The 11,709-nt window shown below is 38.3% G+C and overlaps 1 protein-coding gene across 1 annotated transcript; it reads right to left on the bottom strand.

Moving 5' to 3' along the window:
- Window positions 1–5,496: 5,496 nt before the first annotated feature.
- Window positions 5,497–9,175, bottom strand: LOC139072147 (uncharacterized). The gene is made up of 10 exons (XM_070555417.1): window positions 9,087–9,175; window positions 8,936–9,004; window positions 8,761–8,850; window positions 8,330–8,675; window positions 7,961–8,243; window positions 7,606–7,839; window positions 7,424–7,515; window positions 7,105–7,209; window positions 6,820–7,013; window positions 5,497–6,450 (listed from the first exon to the last, which is right to left on the bottom strand). The coding sequence occupies exons 2-10, from the start codon at window positions 8,992–8,994 to the stop codon at window positions 6,282–6,284; spliced, it is 1,572 nt and encodes a 523-aa protein (XP_070411518.1). The 5' UTR covers window positions 8,995–9,004; window positions 9,087–9,175; the 3' UTR covers window positions 5,497–6,281.
- Window positions 9,176–11,709: the final 2,534 nt, after the last annotated feature.

Genomic DNA, 11,709 nt, shown 5'->3' on the forward strand with positions numbered 1-11,709 from the left:
ACATCGCTTCCTTCTTAAAATCAAACATCTGATGTTTAGTCACTTCGTTGTACCATTCTAAAAATATATTTTTCTGCTCCTGAGACATTTGGTCAAACCCGAAATCGGACACTGGAGGGTAAGCGCCGATATAATCTAAATGCTCAAGCGATGAAAATCCTTGAGGAAAATAACCTTTATTTTTATCTGTTGAAAATATATGTAACTCCCATATAAGCTCTTTTATTATTCATTGTTATATGATACTTTTTTCATTATGGAATCATGTTATAATATCAAAGGCCTCTCTGTGCTTCTCTCCTGCATGAGCTCTAAACAGCTGCAGGAACTCCAAAAGGGAGTGAAAGTGTTCCTTCCTTCAGTTCCTCAATACAAGAACAACTGTCTTTGTTAGCAAAGGATGTTGCAGGATGTGTCCTGGTCATCTCAAGGTTGCATGTCCTTGGGATGAATTGGTCTTTCATTAACAAGGCTATTAGCTGACGTGCGTCTACAGGTGCAGATGGCAGAATTACGTGTGTGTATGGCAAACTGCGTATGTTACATTCCTGTGCTTTTCAATAAAAATCAGCCGTTTCAGCAGAACGGCGAGAGTCTGTCCGAAGCAACTGACGGGAGCAGGTCGCGGGACCTGCTGTATGTTGCAAAGGCTCTCCCCCTCATGAGCGGTGAAAACAGTGACTGGACTTCTGATCATTTGTCTCCACATTCTGCCAACTCAAAAGGTGTTTAACTCCATCTTCTCCGTACCCGTGCTTGGTCTAACAGAAGAAAGACCAACAAATTTGGCGTCACGAACAGGATTTTTTCTTTTTGAAGAAAAAGGAGTTTTTGGAGGACAATTTGACCAACCGACCCAGTGAACGATCTTGGCACAGAACACCGCGGTGGAAAACAAGGTGAGCAGAACCTTATTTCTAAAAACTGCTCATTGGATTTATCCAAAGCCTTTGTGTCCAGAATCATAGTAGCTGTGGTCCTAAAATAATAGTTGGAGAAGAAAGTGGAGACAAGTGCAGAAAAATAAGAGATTTTTTTTGTAATGGTTTAATGGTGAAATAAGATAAGGATTTTACAATGGTTTAATGATAAATGAGATAAGGAAATAGTACAGAAGAAGGGTTGGAGGCCCAGGGTTATTAGAGAAGCCCTAAATTCCATTTTCCAGGTCGTGGCTGACCACACTATTTGCTGACGAGTGAATAGAAATATAACGAGGTTATATAAGAGCTTGGCGAAGAGTCCATAGGTGTGGGAACCCTAAAAGTCCACAGGTCGAGGACCTGGTTTGTGTTGAGGCCCTGGGAGGCTAAAGAGAGCTCCCTAAAGCACAGGTCGAGGACCTGGTTCGGGTTAAGGGCAGGGGAGGCTAAAGAGAGCTCCCTAGATTTTAAAGGTCGAGGACCTTTTGTATGAGATGAGAAAAATGTTCTAAGGTAACTGTTTTTGCATAAAATAAGCAATGTTTTAAATATGACAAGCAGCCCAGTTGAAGCCATGAGAAATAAGGTTTTATTGAGAAAGTCAGCAGAAAAGGCGATGAAGGAAAAAGGGGTAGATGTTAACAGTAGAGGTAACTGGAGCAAGATTTGGGAAGTGAAGGCTGCAGAATCGAGAGAAAAAGGCACAGCTGTAGACAAGCTTCACTGTGTGTGTAAGCTGAGTTCAGCCTGTGTGTGTGAGGCGCAGCAAGAGGCTGCTTACGGCTCTGGATTGAAAGCGCAGCACTAGGAGAGTGCAGAATGCAGAGCAGAGTTTTGGGAGCTCCGTGTGTGTGTGTGTGTGTGTACAGCGCTGGATGGTATGTGTGAAGGCCTGATGCGGTACCAGAAAATAAATAAATAAGATAAATGAGAGCTTTAAAAAGTTGCAACTCTTATATGTAAATTACACTGCAGTGCTAAAATTAATGTTTGGAGCTACGCAAAATTCAAATTCTGCAACCCTGTTCTGATCAGTCTTTGAACAGAACACCATAAGTTAATAAATAAAAGGTTTTTAAAGTAACATATGTATATGTATGTGTTTATGTATGTATATGTGTATACATAAATATACATATGTAGTGTACAAGCGTGATAATCATTTGTGTGCGGAGCAGCATGTGAGGGACCCCGATCTGGGGGTTAAGTGGCCTGGAGATAAAAAAAAAACAAAAAAAAAACAATAAGAAATGCAAGTAAGGTTGTATATGACAGCTTTATTTCAGAAATATATGGATATACATATACATAAAGTCAGGTAGCTGCTAAACAGTAAAATCAAAACAGATCTGCAGAAAATAAATATATAAACTATTCCTCAGAGCGCTCTCAAAAAAAAAAAAATGCAATTGGATTTGCTCTAATGTTACATAAGTCCTGCTTAAAAGCATAGTAAGCATTAAATTCTGAAAATAACCAGTGCAGTGTTAAATAAATTCTGTGCTTAAAATATTATATATATATATAGAGAGAGAGAGAATAAATAAGTGACAGACTGACTTACTTTAAATAAAAAAAAGACTGTGACAAACAAAGAATGTCTCTGTGCCTTGTGAATGAGTGGATGCGTGTCTTCTTGCATGAGAAGTAAATGCTGCTTTCGCTGGACCTTCTCCTGAATGACTCAGTTTTTAATAGAGGGAGCAGCTGCTTGAGAAACGGTGCGGTCCATGTTTTTGCTAGACGGTTATTTAGTTCAAGAGACTGTGGAAACAATAGAAAAAGAATTTATCGTTAGTGTGATGACAAGTAAATCCTTTAAAATACAAAAGTTGCATGGTTGTGGTTATAAAGGAAGTATTTTGTCTGATTATGGGCCGTGGAGTCAGCTGGACTCCCTCGCTCTCACTGTTTTTCTGTGTAACATGCAGTTTTAAGCAATTTGTGACTTTAGAAAGGATATTTTTCGGTGTTTTGGACGTACCTTAAGGCTCCTGGTTAGGGTATTCAGGAGATCCTTCCTCTCGGACAGATCTAGTGAGAATGACTGGAGTTTCAGCCTGGGGACCTGACTCCACCCACTTTTACACACAAGAATCCCATAGTCTAAAAATAGCACAGGGTGCTGCGAAAAGCAGCTCTGAACTTCTCAGGATCATCTTTATGAAAACCATAAAATTAACAAATAATCAGTCAAGAAACAAAATATTTGTTAAATCTTGCTATAAAACAAAATCCAATAATTGTCTTGCCTCAACTTTAAGAACCATTAACGTTAATGGCTGGATTTTGGGACGCTGAATAATGAAAAAACAGATAAACTAAGTATTATTTCCTGTAACCTGGCTAGAAACTGTACCAGGCTGTTTTGAGTTAAAAACTGGTAGTTATTTTCCTAAAATAAAAATAGATAAATAAAAAATGAAAGGAGGGATCTTGCATTTGGGATAGATTGTGCCTAATGTTTAAAACCTGTGTAGAACTGATTTGATGATTCAGAACAAATTGTGCATAGGAAGTAGTCTAGATTTACCTTTGGGTCAATAAAGTCGACTAATTATTAGAAACCATCGTTGATTTTGATTTGTAAAAAGAGAAAGTTCTGTCATTTCAACCCAATCAACATATTTAAAGGCCCCGTGTGTGAAATTCACAGAAATCATAGTAAAAAGATCCGACTCTTTAGCACCACGCAGTTTAGAGTCGGTATTGCAGCTAATGGAGCCCCCGAGGATCAAAAAGGTTTTTTTTTTATCATTATTTAAAACTTTATTAACAAATATAACAAATACAATACAAAATCGTGTTGCTGTAAACGGCAGCATGTCATCATCTAATTCCAGCTTTCAAGTCAGCGAACACGTTAGTTGTTTTCATCTAATTTATTTTATTAATTTAATCTAAATAGGTTTTGAATAAGAAAAACTTTTTTATGTCAGTTATGTTTGCTAATAGCAAACGGCAGCTAGTTAGTGATGACTTCTGACTACAAAAAATGACAATATTTTGTTCATTTTATTTGAGAAATGTTATATTTCTATTTGCCATTTTGGAAATATACAAGGTAGTGTAGTCTGTAATTGTTTTCTCTCCGTAAACAGAGTCAGATATCATCCGATGGTTCATCAGTAGAGACAGACAGAGGACGAGGGAGAGGAAGAGGGCGAGGAAGAGGGAGAGGAAGAGGGAGAGGACAGACGTGTGCCAGCGCACAGAGAGGTGTTAGACATGCGACAGAAGCAGGGCAAGCATCCCAAGACGAAGGAGCCAAATTTGCTCAAACCAGCCGCAACGTCCCACGCACAAGAGGAAGAGGCAGAGCTGCAATAAAGTCGAGAAGATCGGCGCTTTCAAGAGCTGATGAGGAGAGAGTCGAGGAGCTTCAAAGGGAAAGAAGAGCAGAAATTGAGGTTTGTGTAAGATAATGAGCAAATTAATAATTATCTGGGACAATATATGCCGTCCTGTCACTCATTTCATTCATATAAGTACATACGGTAATTCTATTTAACTGTATAGCAAGTGTTTGGAATTATATGTAGTTTTGTAAAACATTCAGTGTCCTACTTCTTTCCTAATACATATTATTTGTTTTTGATAGTACCTTTATTTTAGGAATTAGCCATTTAATATATATATTATTAATCAGCTACTCTTATAAACTTGTTAAAACATTTACAAAACATTGCTTTTTACTGTAATTCAATTAAAATAATCTTACAAAAATTCTAATCCTACTTTTCCCCCCAGCGCCTTGTACAGGGCATGAGCCTGGAGGACCACTGTCATCTCACCTCTCAACTTTTGGAAAGACAGCCGGGTCTGGTTTTTGATGTTTTGTTGAACAACCAACGCCGAGATAGGCACACCACACCCGTGCAGGCCCCTGCGTTAACATGGTGTACTTGTGGCAATTGCACAGATATGCCAACAGATGCAGAGCGCAAATGCTGTGGACAAGACTCTGTAAACTGTATAAGCCTTCTGCCCCATTTTAGACTTTACTGTTTGGATGAAGGTGTCCTGAGGATCCATCGTCAGTACAGAGCAGACCTCACCGTATTAGGACAGATTAGGGAACCAGGCGATGACAACAGGGAATACAGGTATGCTGCCTACCGGCACTTCATTTTCTGGCAGCATGGGTCACTTGGACATGGAAATCGAAGAGTCATCCCAAGTTGCTGTGTGGTCAAAATTAGGGAGAAATTTCCAGACCCTCATGGACAGTATACTGGTTTTCTTCCGGGAGTGTAACTGGTCAAAAGTTTACATGGGTTGTTGAAGTGTTTCTGATATTTTGTACACCTTTATATTGTAATTTATTATGTTGAATAAGTATTTTAGATAAATATTTTTTGAAACCCCAATGTTAGTGTTGTACAATAATGACAAATTTAGAGGTGGCTACTCTTCAGCCATGTATACTCTTGTAATGTGAAAAAATAAAATCACATCTTTACAACTCCATAGTTTTGCATTACATTAGTGAGCTATTAATTTACACTCTTACAGGGTCAAGTCATGAAACAAAAAATATGTAATTTTCTGAAAGACATAAGAAATAAAGAAATTAGTACAGATGCACTTTTATTTGAATTAACCTTATTCAGAGTTTGAACAGACAAATTTGGAACACATTTTAATCTTGAAACATGATTTTACACACTTTAGGATAATAAAGAATAGATCTAACGTAAAAGACTGTGCAGAATTTATGTGCAACTTCAAGTAAAAAGAACAACATGTTAGCACAGTAGGAAAGACATCAAAGTGCAATATCTACATTTTTATGTACATTACATTAGTAACACGCAGCAGGTATAGAATACTCCATGTAAATGTAGACAAGATCGTCACTGGAGGCCTGTAGCTGTGTTGAGTTCTGATACTGTGAAAAAAGTATTGTAAGACAAGTGTAGGTAAAGAACTGAGCTGTAGTCAAAGGATGCTAAAATGACACATACCAAGACCTCGGCTGACTTGGATCTGCACTAGCTCCGAAATAGGTGGTGGAGCGATGGGTGGCACAAGACCGAGCCGTCTGGGGTCATCATCCCTCATTGATCTGGTACGAGGCATCCCGACTCCTCTCGCCAACCTCTCGTTGATTATTTTTGATTGGAGTACTGGAATGTATTCGTAGCCCTTTTCTGATTTTAGTGAATACACACTGTACCTTCTGGCATTCTTATTGTACTTCCGTTTGAATCTAAAAAATAGGACAATTGCATAATGAATTTCTGTCACGACAATGGGACAAACTTAAATAACGTGTAGTAACGTTAATACAGCTTTTTAATTGTAAGTGGTAGGCATTATTTTGGCTCAACTCTGACTGAAAAAAAAAGGTAAAACCTACATTAGTTGGCCTTCAGCATTCCTGACTGCTGGTCGATTAAGGTGAAAGTTATAATCCAGTGCTGCAAGGAGAACTCTGGCTTCATACACTTTGTAGGAGAAGGCTTGACGCTTGCTGGCATACATCAGAATGTGGTTCTGAAATGACTCAAGCAGGGCTGTTGATCTGTACAAATGAACAGTCAGTATGAGAGAGGACAACTGGTCATATGGCTAATAGCAGGGATGCTCCAAGTCAGTCCTGGAGGGCAGCTAACATGCATATTTAGTTCTGTCCCTGGTTAAATACAGCAGAATCAAATTTGTCAGCAGTTCCATCAGCAGGCCTCAGTATAAATTAGACACCTTGAGTGTGTAGGCCAGCAGTTATATCTTCTTTAGTGTCTGTATGCACTGTTATTGTATGCATTATTTTCAGGAAATGTATTTGAGCAATTTTTAAAGTGACACTCAGTTGCTGGGAGGCAAAACAGCTAACGGAGCACCCCTGGCCTACAGCTTCACCAAAAAATACATAAATAAGTCTCACATGTACCTGAAGTGCAGATATTTATGCACGTCCTTCTGCCAGCGTTTGTTCAAGACAATCTCCACAAGAGCTTTGTGACTCCTGGAATCCTTCTCGATCCACTGCTTCCCCTGCTGGTCATCAAGATGATCATGCTGGCAGTTTCCCATTGCCCATGTGTGAACATTGCAAACATGGTGTAGAATTCCAACCCAATGTGCCTGTGCAAAATTAAACACAATGCAAAACAGTATGAATATGACAGGTTTTTAGGTGGAGTTTGGGATACTATTGGAATTAAAGTTTTCTTACAAGAAACTGCTCTATTGTGGTGGCTGTCTTGCAACACCACCAAAAATGATTGACTATGTCTTTCAACCAGTTGAGGAGAATAGACTGTCCCTTAATTTTTGCTGCCTGGAAGAAAAATAGAAATCATAACAAATCCATTTTTAGTATGCAGTATTTTTCTAAGGAATTGACTGCTGGCCAAAATAATGTTCTTTTAGCATAATCAAAAAAATTGCTACATAAATGTGCCTTATTTTAGATTATAGATTTTGATTATAGATGATTGATTTTGAAATATATTGTTTAAGTGCAGATAAGAATGATCGTAGGTAAAACTTACAGCTGAAATCTTTTTTGCCAGGCTTTTAGCACCATGCCACATGTCCAAGCTGTGGTGTATTTCCAGGTCTTTGTATCTGCCTCTCTCAGGGTCTGCAGAGGTTTTTGTTGTATTATTTTATTGTACAGAATATGAATGAGCATTGGTTATTTTGTCTTTCATTTCACTGGATGAACACTTACTCAGAAGGGCTGCAATTTGAACATGAGCGTCCGTGCAGATCTCCACAACTTTTATTTCTTTCGAGAGCTTGTCCAGAGTTTGGATAAAAGCCTCTTTCTCCATTATATTAGAGTTCCATGATGTCTGACGCTTGTCTATGGTAGCAACATGGACAATTGCCTTGCTTTCAAGCTCCATAGTTGTGTAGCTGCAGAACTGGGCACAGTGTCCTGGCGAGTCATTCCTGCCATCACCTGAAAAATAATTATAACAATAATACATTGATTTGTAGATTATATATACATATATCTAAAGTTGTCATTTTTAGAGAAGGTAAATACAAATAAAAATGCTGTAATGTCTAAAACCACATACCAAGGAGAACAACATCTTTTCCCTGGAGTTGACCGATTTTGTCAGACCTCCTCTCTTCCCAGAAGTTTTTCACAACATCTACACAGTATGTGTCTTGAATTGTGAAAAAGGTGTTTTGATTTACCATGCCAATGTTCATAAATTTGAAAAGTAGTGCAACTTTGTAGTAGTTGTTTCCAGACAGTAAAATGTTTGATGACAAAAGAAAGTCGCCAGCCTGCATTCCAAATTTCAAGACTGGTTGAGAGTTCCACTTCCATAAGCAGTGTCCATTGTGGCAAACCTATAAGTAAGAAATGATAATATAAATGCCACGTGTAGCCATATGAAACAGCATACATTTGATATGATTTTTTCAGTGATGCTTACCCATTGTACACTGATAGCTGTGCCCTTGTAGGAGATTTTTTTGTGAAAGGGAGCACGACTGCCACATACTTCAGCTTTGTGGGTTAAAGCGGTGCACCTGTCCAATGGCAGGGTTATAAACTCAACAAGCTGCTTCAAGCAGTTCTCATACACCACTGCTGCTCGGACACCAACGATGTCTTCAGCAACAATGACCTTCTCTGTTCCTGGCAAAATTGGCACATCAACATCAGCCAAGCACTCCTGAGGATCATCTCCACAACCTTGTATGTCATGCACTGTCTCATCAAGGCCAATTATAGGAAGACCATCTATGGAAGGAGCTGATTTTAGTGCACCACCCATTCTAAGGGAGAAGAACACAAAGTTTTGGAGGAAAAGAATTCCAAAGGATGACACAAAATGAAAATTAATCACAATTTATAACTCACCGTATAGATATTGGAGGAAGATACTCATCATCTGAGCTGTCATCCCTCTGTTCCGCACTACTCATATTCTCCCTGTCCTCCCAGTCAATTCTGTAAATGTTTTTATTAAAATATTTGTATATCAAGGCTGAGAATACACAAGCAGTAGAGTAAACAAGGAGTTAGTGTAACTGACACACTGTTCATGGGATCATTGAAGACATCCTCATCCAGGTCATCTTCAGAAATAACCATGTCATGCACGCTTAGAGAAAAACAGAAAATGCTCATTATTATAATGAAAATAGATTTTGTGGCTATAATCCTACAAACAACATATGGATTACCTTTGCTGAAGGCTTTCAATTTCTGGTGTTCCTGTGACTCCACTCAAGTGTTCATCTCTTATTTATAGGAAAGAATAAAATAAAATGAAAAAAAAATTTAATTGTAGTATAACAATTTGAAATTAGCTATGAGGTTTTTTGGAAAAAACTTGCTTTTCATTTCCGCTTGAAATGCTGGACAATGGTGGATCTTCCATTGATCTATGTTTCCCCTTCATGGGGGTAGATGTTGTGGTGGCTAGAGTCCTCTCATAACTGTAAAACATCAGTAGAAAAATTCCAAATTTATTTTATTTATTACACGTGTGTGCTTGTATTATATAACACACACACACACACACACACACACACACACACACACACACACACACACACACACACACACATGTAAACAAAAACATGCACGATCAGATATTATACTTGTGTTAATTTTTTACAAAGTTTGTACATAACATAGAATAGAAACTTTATTTTTCTGACATGTCACATGAAAGGGAAATTAGTCCCTCAGCAAATACAGGATTCAACATCATAATTTCACATATACGTCAAGTCGATCGAGCGTGGGGGGGAAGGTGCTGTGCTGCAGATCATCTCTGACAAAAATTTGTGTGAAAATGCCAGTGTGGTGTTTAGTTCTGTGTGTGTGACCGTCGGTAACGAACCTGTGACAATGATTACACAAAGTGTGTTGTGTAATTGGAGCGGGCAGCCGATAATGTTGTGTTTCTGTTCTGGTTGCTCGTCACGGTCACGGAGCATGCGGTTATCTCCAAAAACGAGCGGTGTGGTAGCGATCGTTAAATCATTAAATATGTATACGAAGGCGCATAAACAATAAACAAAAAGAAATGCTTCTGAATTTTAAGATGGTGTGCTACATTTTTGGCACTAGTTAGCATGAGCTGTTTCCCAAACTCTAGCTTACTCCACACAAACTTTGTGTCACAAAGCACACAACTACTACAATGAAGAAATTAAACACACATTTTTAACTTACCTGTCCAAAAGGAAGGTAGCAAGCTCAGCGTGTCTACTGAATCCCTTTTGTAACATGAGGTCTCTCCATCTTGGGAAGGCAACTCCTATATTTACTCTGGTTTTCTCATGACGCCGGTCTTGTTCACTTTTCAAAATCCTTTTTCTTTTACTTGGATGAGACAAACTATCCCGTTTCTCAAGTTTGCTTGTAGTATATGTGTGATCCTCCATCGCTAGAAGTACGGTGTGGCTAGTTTCTTCTTCTTCTTAGTTACTTTGTCAGACTGCATGCTTACAAGGCGCACTTCTGCCCCCTGCTGTTTCTTTGAGGTTACATCATTTAAAAACGCAAACATCAAATGCGAAGCTTAATATGTTGTATGTCCCTAAAAGGTCACTGTATTTTAAGATGGCGCATGCCATATGGAGCACCGGTCTGCTTCTTTTGTCTAAAATATTAAAATATAAAGCTAATAATAATGCTTAGAATAAATGCTTGTTTGAATTATCATTAAAAAAAAACAAATTTGAGAATGTGATACAAGAAATTTGATAACTTATAAGATGAAATATCACACATTGGGCCTTTAAGGAAAACGTTGGCTGTGCATTGTGGTGGGCATGAACTTTACTGGGTGGGCCTGTCACAACCAGCTGCAAAGAATGTTTGGCTCTGACTTCTATACAAAGAGAACCTGGAAGCCCTCACCAAAAGCTGTGACTTATAATATCAAGACGGGGAGCACTACAAGATGGACAAAGAGGCAGAAACTTATTTGCCCTGCTGCTGATGAAACAAAGTACAAAAGGGGGAGCATGTGTGCTAACATGTGAACTTTAATCAATGACGGTGGTCATCCTGGACTTACAAAGAGAGGCTCAAAAGAGACTGTTTCCTATGGTTACACCCAGTAAAAGTGCTTGCTGCAGTCAGGTAATGAACAAGGCTTTTTGGCAACAACCAGTTGAATTGATGAAATGTCAGAACTGTGGAAAATTTACTAAACTACTGTAGAACATAGTTAACTGAGAAAGTTAGCCTAAAAAAAAAAGATAATAATAATATCAATAAATAAATAAATAATAGGATTAGTAACCTGGATTTCAGCCCAACTCACCATTGGACGTCAATATAATCTTTATTGTCTTAGGATTCTCAGCTGCAGCGGACATGCAGTAAAGCCTTATTTTCTTTTCAAAACGGAATACATCAGCGTCATCACTTATTTTCATTGGTTAAGGAAACGGTGTCTATTTATAAGTCTAGGAGAACGCTTTAGGCTTCAACAGTTTTCTCCTTCGAGCAAACATGCGCAAATTTCCGGACAGTTTATAGTAACGTTCCATCCCATTCCATTCATTGCATAAAAATAAACATTAAATGAATAATTTGGCATTCAGCTGACTAAATGATTCATGGAACATCTCATCCGAGACAACAGTGTTGTTTCAGCTCCGTTGAGTTTCCCAACAGATCTAGCCAAACCTAGCTGATCCTATATTTTTCTATCAGCTGTAAGTTCTAACGTAGAAAATAATGTTACAAAAATATTGAATAATGGTGCCCCTCATTCGATAAAAATTATGTTCACATTTTTATCTTGTGAAATCTTTAACATAATATTTTTAATTGGCCTTTTTG

This window comes from Nothobranchius furzeri, chromosome 10 (assembly GCF_043380555.1).
Source record: "Nothobranchius furzeri strain GRZ-AD chromosome 10, NfurGRZ-RIMD1, whole genome shotgun sequence".
In the NCBI taxonomy this organism is placed as follows: Eukaryota; Metazoa; Chordata; class Actinopteri; order Cyprinodontiformes; family Nothobranchiidae; genus Nothobranchius; species Nothobranchius furzeri.